Genomic DNA, 19,904 nt, shown 5'->3' on the forward strand with positions numbered 1-19,904 from the left:
CACTGCGATGAAAATAGTTTGCCTATATTGATTTTCTATTTTTGGTCTCCTAAGCGAGCAAGTCATAGAACTGCATTGGCATGCGATCTAGCGGATTTGATAGGAAACTTTTGAAACCCCGCGCTATCGTATTGTTATGGTTGAATTTGAATTTATGTAATGAATAAAAGGTTGAATTAAGTTTGTTATTTAGAATATGTTTAAAGTAAAGATGACTAACTAGGTTGCGAAATCAAAACATGGGGGGATATTCTGTACCGTAAATTAGTTAATTAAATTTCATACAATGTAAATTTCGCAAACCTAATCAGCCAGTATAATATAATATTATTTTTACATCCAATGTTTCCGGAACTAAATTATTGGGCGGAGTAACTACCTAATTGGCACGCGTATATGAATTTTTTCTTCTAACCCTTTGTAGCTGCCCAACTACGTAACCCATCAGACCTCGCGGCGCTTTGTCCGTAAGTAAAAATTTATCTTTTCGTATTATTAAATTAGCCCTTTGATGCCAAACGTATAAAATGAATGTAACGTAAAGTAAAGATGTGAATAGTAAAGTAACTTACCCTTGAAGATCTTTTATTTGCTTGATTGAGATAGATAAAGGTTGTGGCGTCGTCCTTTATGGCGACGAGCACGTTGTTATAAATAGTAATTTGTATCATTAAATGGCTAATACCGTCGCGAATTTGTTTTAGGCGAGTTTTACGTAGCTGATGTATCTCACGTGTTGTTTGAATAGATGGCTACCATTTCCCAACTTCTACTCCTCTTCTAGAAATAACCGTTCTTAGACTACAGCTTCAATGTCTCGTGCCAAGACGCCGACACCCGGGTTGTGAGTCTACCTATTGCGAAGGGAAGTGAAATATTATTGTTTTGTAAAGTAAAAACGTCGTACGCATAATTCAAAAGAACATTGGATATTTTAGGCCCACCTAGAAGATATACTTTTTAGTTATTATATTCTAATTGGCAGCAACGTGGCATTTACATAACTTTTCCTTTACCATCTAAAAGTGGTGCTTTTAAGTTTTCGTAATTAAATTGAACTTATAAGTAAACTTTGCATTTCTAGTATTTATTACTACGACCTCAGAAGTCACCACCCCCATGTGTTATCGTCATACGGTACAAAAGGTAAGTGATAAGCTACTGAAAATGATAGTGGACTAGTAACGTTAATCCTGTCAACGATGCCTGCCCGCTGCGCACTGCTTGCTCTTTTAGAAAAAAAATTAACTCGAGCTTGCAAAAGTCGAATCCCAGATCACGTGATGCCCCTGCTCCTTAACGCAATAATGCCCGAAAGGCATCAATATAATACAATAATTATTTTTTTCCCCCCAGTTTATATATATGCACCTGTGATAATAATACTAGGCTATAAATGCCCAACCCATGAAAAAAAGTCCATTTTCCATGGTCACGGTATTGTAAATAAATACCGAACTACTTTTCTCATGCGGAGTAATATTGTTCTACGAGCGTAGATTGTGTTGGTGGCCGCCTATTATACAGTAAGACAAAATGTTTTCTTTAATTCAAAGAATTAACGCATTGAGTATAAAAGCACAACTTTACACAAAATGCTTTAGAAGAAGGTATGTACAGAATAGAAAGGTAACTTTCTTGTATCCCTACTATGTAGAAATTGTTGTCAGCACTGAAGCATAGGCTTTGTCAGACGTCACATTTTTATATAATTCAGTTTTATTATCTTAAGCCTTTAATTATTGCCAAACTTGAAATTTAACAGCCAGAGTGGCAAATTATTAGTTTAACAGTTATTACATTTTTTACTCATTTTTTTGAATAAAAGTATAAAAATTATTCACCATTGTCTTGTGTAAAGTCGACACAAATCATCATCATCATCATTATAACACTCAAAATCGTTCCCCTGGTTACAACAGATCAGATTTGGAATTTTATAAAAACAACCTATGTGTGTTGGCAATGTTTTTTAATAAAAATTACCAAATATAAAAAAGAACAGAACTGTAACGTAAATATTTCTTTTTAATAAACTTAAAAAATATCCTGCAAGTCACCCTTTTTATAGCATTGACTAGCTGTTTCCCGCGGCTTCGCACGCGTCTCTTAAGCTTTGCCCGTATATTTCTTTGCCTTCAAATAGTGTTTGGATATTTTAATATACGTAACTACTGTGTTGTAATTGCAGTTTATAATGTGCAGGCGCTTTGATAACTTTTATATCTTGCAGTACAGCCTGGTGGTTAGTTACATCAATGGGCATTGCGTATAAACCTTCTACATAGAAAAAATACAAATTTTCATAGTGATCGGTCCAATAGTTTCTGAGTTCTATAAAGGACAAACACACAAAACATTCATTTTTATATATTATGATTGCAGAAACAGTTTAAACAAAATTTGTCCGTTTCTCTTAAGCTTACTCTATGCTTTAAAACTATAAGTGTAAAGAAATTTATATATAAATATATTTTTTGTCGCATTATATATGTTTTACAAAGAACAGCTGATTAAAAATTTGAAAAGACTCTTTCACTTAATAACATATGTTTGCTGCAATGCATTTCTTACGGGTAATTTCTGTAAACCAGTGGGGCGGAAATCCTGAATCGGGAAAGGGATAAAAAGTTATCCTATAACCTTCTACAGATCAAGACGAACAAATTAAAAAAAAAATTAGGCGAATCCGTCCAGCCGTTTGTGAGTGATGCTGTTACACACGAACAGTTTCATTTTTATATATATAGATTAACTTTTATGTGTACAGTGTAAATTAAAATTAGTGCTTAGGTCCTGTTAATGCCTTGTCTATCATTATTTAGTTTTGTTTTTATAAATGTATATTAGAGCAAAATAAAGGGGTTTATGTGACAAAAAAACACATCTATTGAGTTACCAAATATACTGTAAGATTTTTCTCTGTTACACTCAATGACAAATAAAATGCAAACAAAATATTGTATTAAGTCATAATGCTTTAAAATGATCTTTTGTAATATCAGAGTTGTTTTATCCAACATTCCTTTACAGCAGTAATCAGTAGAAGAGCTTCGAAAAAGGCTGGGGGAAGTACTAAAAAACCATGGAAATGCAAGACGTAAACGTAGAGGAATTCGTGTTCAAGATGGTAGATTTGTTCAAAAAGGAACAATACTTGTTCTTCAAAGATATCTAATATTTCACCCTGGATTAAATGTAAGTATTCATGGTTTACTTATGAGGTTTGAAATTCTAAGCGTCCTGTACAATACACAGATGAAAAATCTAGTGAATACAGTTTAAAGATTTACTAAACTCTGAAATGAAATGAAAAATATCTTTATTCCTTCTAAAAACAATTACATTTTCATGCATCACATAAAGTGGTAGGAATATATTCGATCATTCCTACACAGTTTTGATGGCCGGCAGTCAAACAAAATACACTATTATCAGTTATTAATTTCATGACACTGAGAATTGGTGTTCGGTCTCTGCATTGTTATCACTTAATTTGTTTACAAACTACTAACAATTTGTTGGACGATCTTAAACCTTACTTATTAACTTAGCATTAAGCAACCAAAACATAATGAATAGAAAAAATTATACACACTTCTCATCAAATACTGCAACTTTCGTAGTCTATTTATTTTATTGTAACCCATGAAAAACCTTAAAAATTTCCCTACTCTATGTACAGGGCCTTTTAAGGACTCAAATAATATTAACATTTAGAAATATTTTATTATATCTTTTCTTCAGCAGTTTATTAGCCATTTTTTCACGTGAGCTTAAAATGTTTTTATTATATTTATTACTCTTTTTTAGTAATATATAACATTTTATATTGAAACACTTTGGGCCAAAAAAACAAACGATTTTGTATAAAAATTTTTTTTAACTTTTGGTCTTACAGCTGATCTGTTTATTGCACTCTGTGTTATGTATGTATGCTTATATAAATGTTCTGTTCCATTGTTTCCACTTCTTTTGAAAAAATTGTGTAATACTTTATAAATAAATAAATGTTAGAGTGGTAAAATATTCAGTTTTTTATAAAGGGGAAAAGCTGATTCTCTCTTGTTCTTATATAAAGTTCTGCGCAAAAATGATGTTGGGTTGCTCTAAGTTTTCCTTTTGACGTTTTAAAAGCTTCTCCCCAGCAGTGAATACTATATTGCAACCTAGAATGTATAAGAGCAAAATATAATGTCCGTAATAGATCTGAGTTACATTCATTCCTTATATAATAAAACTTCCTAATTTGGCACTTTAAAAATTTAGTATATACAAATATATTCAATATGTTTTGATAATTTACTATCTAAAAATACTCCTACGTATTTAAAATGTTCAACTATCTCAATTTTCTCATATTTACATTACATTTACAATAAAAATCATAAAAAGTTATATCATTAATGAATCTTAAATCTCTTAAATTAAAATTAACTACTTTAGTTTTAGCCTTCATTATATATACTTCTAGATATATCGTCCCCATGGGACGCGTGTGAACAGCCAGTGTACCCAGTTTTACGTGGTTCGGATACCCACCACCAAAGTCGCAACCATCGCTTCACCCACCAGCCCCTCCTATGCTGCACCCCTCGCCTACCTACAAAATTCACAAAGAAAGTAATGTCGATGAGAAGGGCACTCTATCCCTACCTACTATTTGTTTGTTATATATATTAGTAGTAGTATCAAAGCTAAAGATAACCTTGATGAGCGCTGACATAATCTGAGCTTGAATTTTGGCACTATCACGAGGGACCTTTATTTCCTTTTTTTTACTAGAAGTAGTAGGATGCACCAAAGCCTGCATTGATGGTCTGGGGAATTTCCAATCGGTATTCTCCCAACCTCAGATCTCAGACCTAAATTGATCAGGAGATTTGAATATCTTTCACTATCATTTATCCAAGTAGTGTTTTGAATTAACGTATACCTCCTTCAAATCATATCATTAGACAGTTTTTATTTAAATTTAGTGCCAATTCTACCATTTGGGAAAAGAAGGCATTTCCTTAGATTAAAAAGAGGTTTTATGTAAGAAATTATTATTTTTACGGGTGAAATAATGCAAGATCAATATTTAATAGGTATAAAAAAGTAAATTTCCACAAGTATAAAAGCAATGTATATAAATTAATTTAATATTTTATTTAGTAACCTTATTAATACACGGAGCTAGAGGCAGAGAGGATTTAATAGGAAGAGAATGGGGCTGAAAATAGGCTGGACTTGGTTACACTCTACTGTGCTCAATATTGGATAGAGACTAGCAACCTCTCTTACATTTACTGTGTGGTTTCCTTTGCCAAGCTGTCTACAGTACTGTGCGTGCGCAACTCCTATCCGATACTATCACCTGATCGCTTCACAAGTATGTCAGACAGGATTGTTTGACATGTTCTAGGTCCTTTTGTAAAATACACATTATATATTATATGTGTGTGCGCGGGCATGCATGTGTGTGTATACCTGACCTCACATTTTATTTGCTGAAACACTGCTTCGCCCCACTGCTCGCCACAGTTAAAATATTAATTTATATTTTTTTACTAAAGAATGTTGCAAATATTTTAATTCTCATAAACAGATAAGTTTGTTGTAAGATATACTTTATTCTTAGACCTACCAGTAATATATGCAGTAAAAATTGTATGTGCTCCTGCTCCTCTTAATTTTTTTCAATCACAATCATTGTCAATTCTAACTTTTTAATCCATTAGCCTGACATCCATTGTCCTATTAATCCTACCTATCCGTCCTATCTAAACTTGTGAGATATATTAGAATAACCAGCCTTAAAATTAAGAATTCTAGTCAGTCTTAAACTTAGTGAACTGTTTGTTTTAGGTGGGGTTTGGTAGAAATGGTACATTATTTGCAATGGTTCCCGGCACTGTGAGAGTAACATGTGAGAAACCTGACCTGAACATGGATCATTCTTGGGTCAGACAGACATATGGAGGAAGAAGTGTTGAGAACATGTACAAGAAATATTTTAATGTATTGCCAGAGAAACAACACCAAAGATTCAAGTTGCTTGATAAAATATAATTATTATTTTTAGTCTTGTAGTAAATAAATTCAACAAATGTTTGTTGCTCAAATTTTTTGCATATCCTTTATGAGTTATACCAATAAAAAATATTAAATCAAGCTATTTTTCTACAAATATTTAAGAATTAAGTATTCTTTAAATTAAAAATATTGGTATTGAACTGTACTCACCTTGTGATACTTCAGTTTTCAAATCTCATATGGGGGTAGGTAATATACCCTGGGATGTATTTGATAGATTTTAAAATTAATCCCTCCTTTAAAATGATGGATGGAAGACATCCCAAAAGTATTATGGAATAAATTTGCATACTCCTAAAAAATTATGAGTATAAAAACTACATTATTGTAATTTTATCAAGATCTGTAAAATAATGAGTCACACGATTGGGGTTGCTATAAAAAATCTGATTTGTTCCTAGAAACTCACATTTTTTTTGAAAAGGTAAAATTATTAAAAGTAACTTCATTGTACTGTAAACACCTTATTTTAAAACTCTTTGTAAAAGAATAATTGTGATAATGATATCTAAGTTGATTTGATTCAATATAGCTTCCTAATAAATATATAGAATCATATAGGTATTTGTTAAACGGCACTTATTTTGAATAGAGTGGTCAGATAGTGGTGTGTAGTTACTTTTGCCTCATAATAAATATCAAGTTATTACTTAATGGGGATCTAATGTAAAGGTTTTTAATTGCACCCCATTACTCATTTTTGGGGAGAGAATTCAAAAACATATTTAAACCCACAACAAAATTGTCAGGTGATGCATTTATATATTACTAAAAAGAGATTTAAGAATATTCTCAACCATGTAGAACGGAACTATCTACTAGTTTTTAAACTGATGTAGGCTACAATAATAAATTATAGGATTTTTATTCAAAATAATCTTATGGAAAAAATCTGGAACCTTTATTTAGTATAGAGTTTGTGATTCAGCTCATTAAAGTGTGGTTGATGATACCTCAAAATCATAATAAAATGAAGAGTATAGTATAGCTGCATATAATTCCAGTGAGTAGGCAATTACAATAGTAGGAAGCATAGGGAAATCTTAAATGAATAAAACTTTTTGGGTGTATGGTTTGTAATGAATAACACACATATTACCGTTATTGATCTATACTATTATATAAAAATATAACTGTGTCTGTTTGCATTACTCATAAAAAATCATGTAAAACGACTGGACTGATGTCCTGAAATTTTACATGAACATTCTTAGGGTCCCTGGTTAACATTATAGGACTATTCCTATTTAGAAAATCGCTCTGGGCTGTATCCCACTGGTCTTGAAAATTCCTTCTTGGCTTAGTCAGCAGATAATAAATGAGTTTTTAAATTAACTGTCAAAATCAAGAATAAGCATAATACTTTATACCCATTTAAACAGATGATAGTAAATGTGTGTTGTTATATGTGGTCAAAGTCAGTTACACTCTACAAATTCCATACGAAAATGGATCAAGAAATTAGAATATCCTTCATCTCAGGTTTTTTTGGAATTCCATATCAAAAGAATATGTTCATGATGTTTCTGTTAAAAAAAATTTAAATTTACTGCAAAGCCTGCTAGTATCTTTTTTTATTTACATTAAATGTTATCTTATTTCATAACCAGTTTCAACTTTTCCTGTTACATACACTAGCTTTTTCCATATAAGAATTGCACTAACTTTTTAAATCCATAAGTAAATTCAGACGTTAATTTGGCTGTTCCAACAGTGGCCTCAGTTCAACATTGGTTTACAAGGATCTATACTTAAGGCATATTGAAATATAATTGTATACAGACCTGGTGAGTTAGCCTGAAGAAAAATGTACCCTAAAAGATTAACAAGGTGACTGTAACAAATATAGTATAACTAATAGAGAATAATTAAAAGTGTTGGATATATTTAATAAAGAAAACACAAATAAGATCTCAGAAACCAAAGTGAGTGAAAGTGTACATCCTGAAGCACCCTTCGTGTGGTTCATCAACTCAAGAGATGCAATAATAATTGTTGGAGGTACTAACAGAGTGAGAAAGGAAGAAAATAGCCTAAAAAGATTAACAGAGGATCTGACCAAAGGACTGAGCTGCACCAATTTGATAATAACTTATATCTAAACCACATAGTTATGAATTCATAATGCGCGAATTCCAAGAATAAGTCAAAATATATGCAACTGAGTTAAGAATAGAAAAAAAATGTCGCAACAGTCCCAAACAATAGCTCAGTTTCCCAACAACTTTTTACCAAACGTCGACTGCATATAAATTTGGGAAAGAAGTCTCTTCTCTTACTCTGCAAACAGCAATAGTAAAACAACCAAAAGATAATAAATTAACTCTTCAAGTGAATGTTGTTGCAGAAAACAAATGCAATAATGAGAGAGTTGCTGTTCCTCACTGTAGCTCAGTAGGTAAAAATAGAAATGGGGAGTGACAGGGGTCTTTAAAAACACTTTGGTAGAACTCGAGCGTGACTGGATAACTGGACACTTGACTAGATAAAAAAAAAATTAAAATGAATAGATGGTAATGATAAACATTAAAATGTTAACATTTATCCACAAAAGAGATCTTCAATATCGTGCATAACAAATGTATGACAAAATCAGGTGGATTTCAATAATCTTAAAACATTGTAAATAAGTTTATTTTGATAATAACATTACAAATAGTTCATAATCAAGTTAATTTACAAGTCTTGTGTGCATATATTTTGGCACTTTAAATTAGTTTTATACATAATGTACACCTTAAATTTAACAATACTATCATACAATTTATCATATAAAATTCATTGAAACACAATACAAATAATAAAATAACCTGAAACATCTATTTTGGCACTAAGAAAGGATTTTGTATACGATGTGAAGTGATGTATTCATAATAATTATGTCTCTATCCTAAAATCAATCACTGGCCATATTTTTCAAATAAATATAAATAAAGCTATTAAAATTTAAAATATTTAAACATGCTCAATCAAACAGCTATGAAACCATTACATCTTTACAAGCAGCTGTTTAATTGATATGTATAAACAGAGAAGCTACACATTTCAATAAATAATATTATTCTAATATAAACATTAAATAACTAATTTAAAGAAACTTGTATGTTAAACATTTAAAAAATATTTGTACCTTTTACATAGATAAATACACAATTTAATTTACATTAAAAATTGTACCTTATGTTACACTAGTTTCTTCACAAAATAATTTTACAGTACTTTGTACGATGTAGCTATCCAGTTTGAACAATTATACACTAATTCATTCATTCAGATAGATTTGTTAAAAAAAATTAGATATTGTCTTTATATTCTTCAGTGGCTTTACGCTACTTATTCATAATGCTACATTTACTTAACATCAAAGTCTTCCAATTCACACAGCGTACAACCAATCGCATAAACCTAACAACTAACACTATTTTTTACTTGTTGCAAAACAATTGCAAAACAAGTAATTTTTAAAGATCTCAAAAATTGACCAGTCTCTCTGATTCTGATAACTATTACAATAAAATGGAACTTACGGATTTGAACTTTACTCGACTTTTTCTCAAAGCTGAATGAACTTAAATAGATTAGTTCCTAGACACTACATAATTTCATGAAACTACAATTTTTTAGTAAGGTAGTAAGACTTATTTTCTTTTCCAGCCTTAAAAACCGAGATATACCCCCTCCAAAAAAATACAGTATACCTAACATAAAGCAAAACTTGTTTAGAAGTATTAAAAAAATTCTTGGTCTCTTGTTTACAGTAACAACATGGACTAGTACCTCATATTAAAAATAATACACAAGTTATCGCAAATTTAAATGTTTTATGAGTGAAAATTCATTTAAATAACCTTTCAACCCTTTGACTGTTGGGTTTTTCCTCTGTAAGAATGTCCTAAAAAAAGTGAGATTTTTTTCATTTTCGTATTTGTTATTTTTTAGGTGATTTGGGTTTAATACAGTAGATGTGTTATGAAAAACAATTAATTAAACGTTTTTTGAAGTTTTTATGTATTTATACAGAAATTAATCTAATAATGCACAAAAGTTTATTATATACAAAATATGAGAATAAAATAAAATATTCACCATTTTCTCATAAACATACTAAGGTGCAGGTTAGATACAAATTAGTCACAGTACACAAGTCTCGTCATAAATTTTTGATGGTGTAAAAGGCGTGAATACAGTTGGACACATAATCAGAATGGCGCCGCTGCTTGCAGACACAGCTCTATATGCACATGTGGCATGCTCCCCTCAGTTTATCCTTATCTGTAGCACGGATGGTGGTGGGGAAAATGCCGAGCAGTAAGTCTCAGGGGAGCATCTTGGCCAAAAGTCCGTATGTAAGTCTTTCTCACACCATTTTAAGTAATCAATATTTCCACAAACAGCCACTTTTATTTACTCACGGTAACACAACAAAACGTTTACAATCCAGGCAACCACGTAAAAGTGAGGTTACAACCTGTATTCACTACACAAACAGAAATAGAATCAGCTGATTACTTGGAACAACTGTTTGAATACCATCATATGGCATGAATACCGTCAATTGGGTCTAAAACAAATAAATGAAAGAACAACTGCAATCTAGTGGGAACGACAAAAACTACTCGAAACTGTTTCTTATTTATTCTGCTAGATCACATTCATATTCGGGGCTAGGTCTGGAAATAGGGAGGGTGTGTGGAATTGATTCAAACTTCAGATTTCTCATTGCCTCTTCAGTTGCACGTGAAGTGTGCGGACAAGCGTTGTCGTGTTGCAAGATTATTTGCTCAAGGCTGCCTCTTAACATGATAAACTCGACGTCGGAGATGTTTTAGAATCTCTATGTATTGAGATGAATTTACTGTAACGCCTTGTTCCAGATAATCAGTAACATAAACGCAATGAGCATCCCAAAACACAGTCAAAAGGATTTTTTTGTGGATGGGTGTGTTTTGAACTTTTTTGTAGTAGGAGAACCCAAAAATGTTGATATTGTGCTTTGTCTTTTCTCTTCTGGATTATATTGGTGCAACCATGATTCGTCCCCTGTCATGATATTAAAAAAAAGTCGTCTCCTTCGTCATGGTAGACTCTGCAAAAGTTGCTGACAGCATTCCATTTAACGATGTTTATTTTTATCTATTAAACGGCATGGCACCCATCATGCACAGATTTTTTGGTATCCTAATTGTTGAATAATGAAAACTAATACGTTCCTTAGATATCCTAACATGGTTTGCGATACGCTGTTGGGTGATTAGCCAATTACTTTGAAATCAAATCATCGAGTTTGTAATGCTTGTCGTCTGAGACCGTGATCCACTGTGTGTTCCATCAACAATTATGGCTTTTCCAGGCTCACAACCACGAAATTTTATTACCCATTGATTGACAGTCGATCTATCAACAGCATTATCACCGTAAACACCCTTTAAACGCTGATGGATTTCAATAGGATTCACTTTTTCAGCAGTTAAAATTCAATAACAGCACGTTGTTTACATCTAATTGGTATAGCATTTAAATCCGCCAGCATGTTTACGCTGCTGACAACACAGTGGACTGACGCATGGTTTTTCAAACTGCACATACATGTAGAGGAGAGGAATGGTTACTTATGAATGCCACCAGTTGCACTTACAAAGCTCATTTCAATCAGGTTTTACAAGCATGTGTGCATTACTTTTCAGCCTACCCTTGTATTTTTTGCTACATAAAAATTGTGCTTAACACTTTCCACGATAACGTGCAATCCTGCTGAGACCTGTAAATGAGTCTATCACTATTAGACGTGGCTCTAAAAATGGTATAAATTCAAATTTGTAAAATTGCATTTATAATGTTAAAATTATACAACAAATTTAATTTATCTTATGTATATAGTAATTTAATCTAAATATTTACAGATCGAGAGATTCCATACGGGCCCTGAGAAGCGCGATAGGGGAGAGGTGTGGTACGGAGTGGGAGAGAAGCCGTCATAAGAGGGGGAGGGGGGCTGACTGCTGCCGTGCCACAAAGCTTGCCACTGTCACTATTGTCAGTGAGCTGGATTTGCATGCTGCGTACGATTATTTAAACACATGTTAGACCAATTTAACATTGGCATATAGTTAACATACTTCCAATAGTAACAATTAAAATATATCTATCTGAATTTAAACGTTAATATATACAATTGAAACTTAGGATTTAAGAACAATAATTTTGTTTACTTACTGAATGCTGTAAACTGGTTACTGTGGTAGAGCTTCGATCCCACTTAGATTAAAGTCACCATTATCACCATCACTGCCACTCTCACTCATGCTACTGTCACTGTCACTATCATCTTTGCAAATTAATGACGATATGTTCTGTCATTTCGTCCATTTGGGGCTCTATTAACCTAATGTAGTCTTCCTCTACTTTTTTGACGTGGTTTACACAAGATAACCATTCTTCAGTAGTTATTTCCTCAAATGTCGTTTCCACAAGCTGCTTTATTATTTCCATTGAAAAAGACACATTACGTTTAGCCACCCTCTGTTTCATGACACTCCATATCATTTCTATAGCATTAAGTTCGGGATGGTAGGGAGGCAAACGCAGAGTTGAATGACCGAGTTCAGCCAAAATTGCATTAATTTTGAACATTTTAAATTTAGGTTTGTGTAAATTAATCAAACTGTACAGCTCCGGTTTTAGGCTACTTGTCTGGAAATGTATATTTCTGTCTGATAGCCATTTAAGCATGTCACCTTTTCTGGAATTAGATGTTGGCGCTCAGTTAATTTCGACATTGTGGTATGGGGCATTGTCAATCACAATAACAGAATGTTCAGGGGGATTGGGAATTAATTTACTTTTCAACCATTTCTCGTAATTTGCAAAGTTCATATCGTTATGGTAATCGCCGGTTTTTTGCCTGATTCAAACGTTAGCAACGTGTTTTTATAAACCCTTTCTCGTTTCCAGCGTGTACAATAAATAATCTTTTTCCTTTGCTAACTGGTACTTTACATCCCTCATTGCTGTCGTCAGTTCAGGCTTTAGGGGTTGCATGAGTCATATGGATATAAGTTTCATCCATATAAATAATGGATCTGTTCTCAGATCTGTACTGAGTAATTTTTTTGAAATTCTCTCGGATGTTAATTTTTTCTACCAATACTTTTCTGTCATTAGTAGTCTTCTTCCATCTAAAATTCATTTTCTTTTAAAATGCATCGAAGAGAGAAAGAACTACCTTTAAAATTAATTGAACTTTTCAGAACAGATAGCAGAGATTTTATTGTTGGTCTTTCGCCATGAATACGGTGAAATTCATTTATAGTCCTCCTAATAACACCTATATCGAAATTGTCTAGATCGATTTTAGGTTTTGTACGATTTTGATTCTTTTTCGGAGTGCTAAATTCTGCATTGTCTTGAATTACTTTTTTCCTCTCAGAAACTATTTTTTTATAGTTGTCAATGGCACGCCAGTTGCAGCTTTTACACGGACGAGAACATTGTTTATGTTTTATTGCGGCACCACTTTCTTTCTCATGTTTTCATGTATTCATAAACGTTTGCTACGACTTCTCGAGCTTGGCTATGATATACTTTACCACTTCCAACATTTTTCATGAAGTTTACACCCGCCATTTCAGAAATATCACACGGAAATCCTATAAACAGTAACGACGGCAAAACAGAGCAAATATCACAGAGGCCAAGAAGAGTGTTGAACAAGCAAGCGCGAGGTCCGCACCACACAGCTCCGCGATACAGACTGAGGAAGCGTTACCCCCACTCCTCCAAATGACAAGTAGACCACTGCGCATCGCCAGGCCAGGGCCCGTATGGAATCTCTCCATCAGTACTATTTTGTATTGTATAAATGTAATTTCAACTTCTTATAAAGAAACTCATATAGGTTTAATAATGTACAATCGGAATAGGCCTTGTATGTGTGATGGTTTCAAAAAAATAAATTTGCAAAGCTATGAAAAGTTTTGGATGGCCAATTTGATTGTTTGATATTTTACAGATCTAGCCAACACATTTTCTGATAAATTGTAACCATCAATTTTTTAGATAGATTTCATAGAAATGTACTTAAAGCCATGTTAACTGAATTTCCAGAAGATTTTTTACATTCTATTAGACCATGACTCCCAGAATCTAAAACCACCATAATTTGAAATTTTTTACATAAAATTTCAATAAACAATGAATCACAAAAAGTACTTGCTCTGTCGGGATTTGAACCCGGATCTCTCACTTGCCATTTATACAAATTTAATGAATATATATATATGAGCTTATGCAATATAACATGTACTTGTGATCATGACAACTGTAATAATTTTTAAAATATCCAGGACTTAACTTGACACAAAGCCAGTACTTGCATATAGCTTGGATGAGTTCGTTAATCAATCTTAACTAATGAAAAGTTTCAAGATAATAACTTAGATCCAAACTGATACATTTTTTTACATATACAGTGCAGTCTCTATAATGCGGCCGTGTGCTAATACAGCACGTCCAGTAATCCGGCACTGTGCGAGCGATGACGGGTCGGGTCAATTCCCTTCGGTTCATGTCACTGCAAGCACGGATGACTCACCGGCCCGCCGCGCCTTACGTTTTATTGTGTATTTAGTTATTTTCCAATTGTACTTTTGCGTTCTACTTATGTTAAACTATACTTTAACTGGTTTCTAATAAATTTCAATGTACATTTGTATGTTTTTACCCATACATCCATTAATCCGGCAATTTCGGTAATCCAACACTACCAATCCCGATACACTGCCAGATTAGCGAGATTGCACTGTACTACGTAATTATAAACAACTTATTTTTTCACATGATTTGATATCTCTTAAGATTAAAGATGGGGGCCATTCCAATTTTGGATAAAGGAATGGTTATATATCAGTTATTATGCACTATGATGCAAAAACAAAAGTGTTTTAAAATTCATTTACAATGTTTGTTCCAACGTGTTTTTAAAATCACGTATGGTTCCCAGGTAGAGATTGTACAAAGTTTTAACTAGTATACAACATTGCAGAAATAACTGTGCACACAATAATTATCGTAGTTCTTAATAGAGACAAACTAAACCTAGTAGATAATTTGGATGAGTTCGTTAGTCAGTTTTAACCAATACATTTCAAGATGACAGTCATTTGCATTTGGGCTAAATTTGTATCAGAGTATTCCATAAGATAAATCAAAATTGACAATTTTCACAAAATTGTTGTAATTCCAAGGAACATTTTTTCCCACTTATTTTTCAATAACTTTTCGGGTTCCAAGATTGTGGGCTGTTTGAAGTTATGGAAGTACACAATTGAACCATTATAAGTAATATGTTTACAAAGATAATTTTGGTTTAATTGTAATTAAGTCCACGTTTTTACACAAATTATATGGTTGTAACAATATTAGTCTACACTGTCAACAATGAGGTTTATTGTTCCATCAATGTTGCGCTAATCAAACATCTACAATGCATCTTCAGTTTAACGTTTTGAAATGACGGCCTCATGTGAAATCTACTTTTCTTCTGACTGAGCTGGAAGGGACATTTATTGTTATTTGTAATTCAACCAATCTCTCTTAAAGGTGGCTTGAAGTACATAGAGGGGAAACAACATTACAGGTACTTCATACAGCACAAACAAAGTTATAAGGACGATTACAGAATAAGGCTCAGCAATTAGGCTAGAAGACATGACACCAGAGAACCACAATGCTAGTGGAGGACGGATGTGGTATGGATCTGTGACAGCTGGACTATTACAGGTGTCAGATTCTGCTCAGTCACTTCTAGGCTCTTGGTTGTCATTACGGTACCTATACAAAAATATATAACATATTAAATACTTTCATAATTTTATGGTAAGGTGTGGTAAAAACTAAAACATATGTAAACATTAATAGCATTGAAAATATATTGTTTCTATAAATAATAGAAATAATTGACTATCATTTAAGTCTTCTAATTCACACCATAGTTTAAAATTGATAATATAATTAAAATATCAATTAGTGATATATCAGAACCATAAAGGGGATGATTCTACTAGAGTTAACAAAATTATAAGTAGTTTTGGTTGAGTCTACATTAGGTAAACAAAAGATTTACTCTTAGACATTCTAGGATTTCAACATTAGGCACACAAAACATGAGGATACAGAAAAATCAGCCATAGTGGAATACAGTTACTAAACTTAAACAATTCAAAAATAACTCTACAAAACTAAAGTACTTGCAAAAATTCCAAAATATTATTTAAGAATAATATGATACATTTAAAATGATCGACGACAATGAAATGAAATTATGAAAAACTGGCAAATGTGACAAAGAAGCCATATTAATTGCTGTGTGATTATATTGGTTAAACTTTAGCCAATCATGATACTCCTTTAACCCTCTCCTGGTTGAATTACTATAACACACTACTGGACTGAATTTATTCGGCTGTTCTTCAGCAGGAGAACACTTTAGCATTTTAACAACTTTATTCAAACAAAACTATTAAGTACTATATATCATTATAAAGTTTGATAAATATTTTCTGCAATATGGCGGCATTTGAAAAATAATTATCCTTAATTACTATCACGCAAACACCGACTTGGACTGGCCATCTTAAACCAATAACAAATAAGCAAACAATAAAACTCGCAAGAGAACAATATGATGTCAGTAAAACAGTAGTTGCAAAAAAGATATAAATAATTCTGTAAGATAACAGATCAAGTCAGGAGAATTGTGATGATAAATAACACTGTCACTGGCAATGAAGAGTGCCATCAATAAAATATTTGATATATTACTCCTAAATAGCACCCCTAGGCATAAAAACATTCAATGCACAATGTCAAAAATACCGTCAATAGATACTTCCACTGGCAGTTCTAAAAAGATCCTTATAATAGCAGTACAAAGCAGAGAGCACTGATAAAACAGTTTGTGGTGATCAGATTTTAGCATCAAGTTCTTCGACATGGTGATACAGGGCGATTTCCCAGGAGAATGTTAAATTACTTGTATAGGCAATGTCTATTAGTTTCACATCTGTTGACTGAAAATGAATCTAAACAGTGTTGCTGAAAGATTTTAGTTATGTTAACAATGTTTTGATCTGATTTGAACCAGAAAACTTGATGATAGTGACCAGCCTCTTAAATTTAAGAGCTGCTAAGATAGTAGAAATCACAGTTCCATGCATTATGAAAAAGAGGGGAAAATAATACGGATGAAAAAATTTATGAAATAAATATTACAACAGAAAAAACAGTCAATTATAAGTATTGTTATAGAGGACATTATAATTCTCAAAATTTAAATAAAGTATGGACTTACCCACTGAAGGAACAGCCAAAATACTAGATGGAGAGAAGGAAAGTGAAGATCAAGGGGTGTGTTTCTTCTTGTGAGACATCATTGTCGAACGGGACACGAAGCTCTTGCCACACATATCACAAGTGTAGGGTCGCTCGCCTGTGTGTAGTCGCTTGTGTATCGCCATTGGAGAAAACTGTGTGAAGCTCTGGCCACAAATGTCACAGCGGTATGGTCGTTCACCAGTGTGACTGCGTCTATGACAGCGTAGGGCATCTCTCCGGGCAAACGCTTTACCACAAACTTCACACACAAAGCTTTTCTCACCAGTGTGCAGAGTCGAGTGGATCCTCAAGTCCACTCTGGTCAAAAAGCCCTCCTTCCCACATACCTCACACATAAAAGGTTTTTTCTCCAGTATGAATCCTGAGGTGAGTAACTAAATATGATTTACTGACAAACAATTTATGACAGACTGTGCACGGATACTGACGATTATCTGTACCTGAGTGCACTCTCTGGTGTGATTTGCATAGGACCTTTCGTGATTAAAATCCCCGACCACACAAGTTTCAACAAATGTACGGTTTTAACCCTAAATGTCGGTTTTGATGATCAAGAAGGCTCTGTTTAGTTTTGAAGTTACGCCCACAAGTTGTGCATGGGTAAGGCTTCAAATCACTGTGGACCCGTTGATGTACAATCAAATAGGACTTACATTGGAATCCCTTTCCACAAGAGTTTACAAGTGTAATCATTAATGCCCGGTGTGTTTCGCTTCATGTTGAGCCAGACCTATTTTTGATCGGAAGGCCTTATCACATGAAGAACATTGGAATGGCTTTTCACCTGTGTGTTTCCTCATGTGTTCAGTAAGTTTATAGTTAGTGCGACACTCTTTCCCACATTCAGTACATGATTTCATTTCACCTGGTTTAGAGTCTTTCTTGCCTTCACTTTTCTTTTTAACCTTATCTTTTTCTTCCTCATCTTCTTGGTTTTTGTTTGTGACCGCCTTTGTGTTTGACTTATTTTTCTTATTGTGCATCTCTTTCTTGTGAGCTGCCAACGCCTCTTCGCTTGAGAAGACTACATCACAAAGTCATGCACTTGCTCCAGTGAAAATTCATAATGAGCTTGAAAATCCTCTTGCTTGGCATATGCTTTACCACAAATATTACAGAAGAACCCAGGAAGTTTGATGATCAGCTTCAGGAATAATAAATTCTCCATTATCTGTCAGTTGGGCAAGCTTTGTCACTACTCGAAAGCAAATTATTTTGGATGACACTGAAATGATAAAAGTACAGATTATACCAACAAAGCTATGCACAAAATCAAAAACATACTTACTAAAAAAACTAACACTAGTTTTATAAATTGAACAAAAGAACACAAGTCCATTACACCATGCTTTTAAAAACCAACTGACTATTGACCAGAAACTACAGAAAGCTATCATTCTTTTTCTTGTGCAGTTAGAAAATGTTTCAGAGACATGTAACATGAGTTTGGACACACAAAATGTTTTTTGTGATTTCTGGAAAACCAATGCATATATATGCACATTGATATGATTCACAACTTTAACATCTAGTCTGTAATCTAAGTTTTAGGTTAGTTTCGCAACTGAGGAAGAAATCAGATTGCACATCTCAAAACACATATCAATGTTTTTTTTTACTGAACAATGGAAAAATTACAGAAAAATCCTGTTATCCTCACAAATCCTGTTTAAAAAACAAACAATGCTGTACTATTACGATTTGGGGAAAAAGTATTTCTACTCTATTAGTATATTTTGTCTTGATTTTAATAAACATTGAATCTCATAAAGTACTTGCTCCATCGGGACTCGAAGCCAGATTTCTCACTCGCGGGGTGAGTGTACTACCACTACACCACAGAGCCCTTATTTTTTATGATTCAATTATTTTGTAATTGTTAACGTTTGACAAGTATTTGGTCTTCCATATGTGACAGATACGGCGAAATACAAAATAATTGAATAAAAAAATTAAGGGCTCTGTAGTGCAGTGGTAGCACTGTCAACCGGCAAGTGAGTGATCCGGTTCGAGTCCCGGCAGAGCAAGTACTTTTTCTGATTCAGTGTTTATTGAAATTAAATTTAGCTATTGCCATTTATACAAATTTAATTAACATAAATATATTTTTTCTTGGTTATAGAAATTTAACTTTTTTAAGGAGACTGAAACAAATGATAACCTCTTACCCATTGTCAGGGTGACAATCCATTAGGAACATTTTCTTCAGTCATGGTATTGCCGTCCTGCATGTCTCCATCCGGCAATGAAGATTCCTCACTATCTGAGCCACTATCTGACTCTTCTGACTCTGACTCACTAATCACGTATCGGATTTGCATTCACTATCCTCCCTCCCCCTCTAGCCCCCATGGCACTTTCAATTTTTATAAAACACATCTGGTTCACACTTCAGATTTTCGGAACTTTTTTTATTGATGGACTTTATAATGGAG

At 33.2% G+C, this 19,904-nt stretch overlaps 2 protein-coding genes across 2 annotated transcripts; one reads left to right on the plus strand and one right to left on the minus strand.

The window, feature by feature from the left end:
• Positions 1-3,033: 3,033 nt before the first annotated feature.
• On the plus strand, positions 3,034-6,096 carry LOC124374412 (50S ribosomal protein L27-like; the record flags this gene model as incomplete). Its single annotated transcript, XM_046832627.1, is given in 3 exon segments — positions 3,034-3,079; positions 3,081-3,198; positions 5,851-6,096. Coding segments are annotated over 3 exon segments (368 nt in total), but the record flags the coding sequence as incomplete, so codon positions are not given.
• A 9,322-nt stretch (positions 6,097-15,418) lies between these two features.
• On the minus strand, positions 15,419-18,491 carry LOC124374414 (gastrula zinc finger protein XlCGF7.1-like). Its single transcript, XM_046832628.1, is given in 4 exon segments — positions 15,419-15,906; positions 17,426-17,813; positions 17,815-17,920; positions 18,169-18,491. Coding segments are annotated over 3 exon segments (729 nt in total). The 5' UTR covers positions 18,453-18,491; the 3' UTR covers positions 15,419-15,906; positions 17,426-17,474.
• Between the last annotated feature and the right edge of the window lie 1,413 nt (positions 18,492-19,904).

Source organism: Homalodisca vitripennis, unplaced genomic scaffold (genome assembly GCF_021130785.1).
Source record: "Homalodisca vitripennis isolate AUS2020 unplaced genomic scaffold, UT_GWSS_2.1 ScUCBcl_8326;HRSCAF=16396, whole genome shotgun sequence".
Lineage (NCBI taxonomy): Eukaryota > Metazoa > Arthropoda > Insecta > Hemiptera > Cicadellidae > Homalodisca > Homalodisca vitripennis.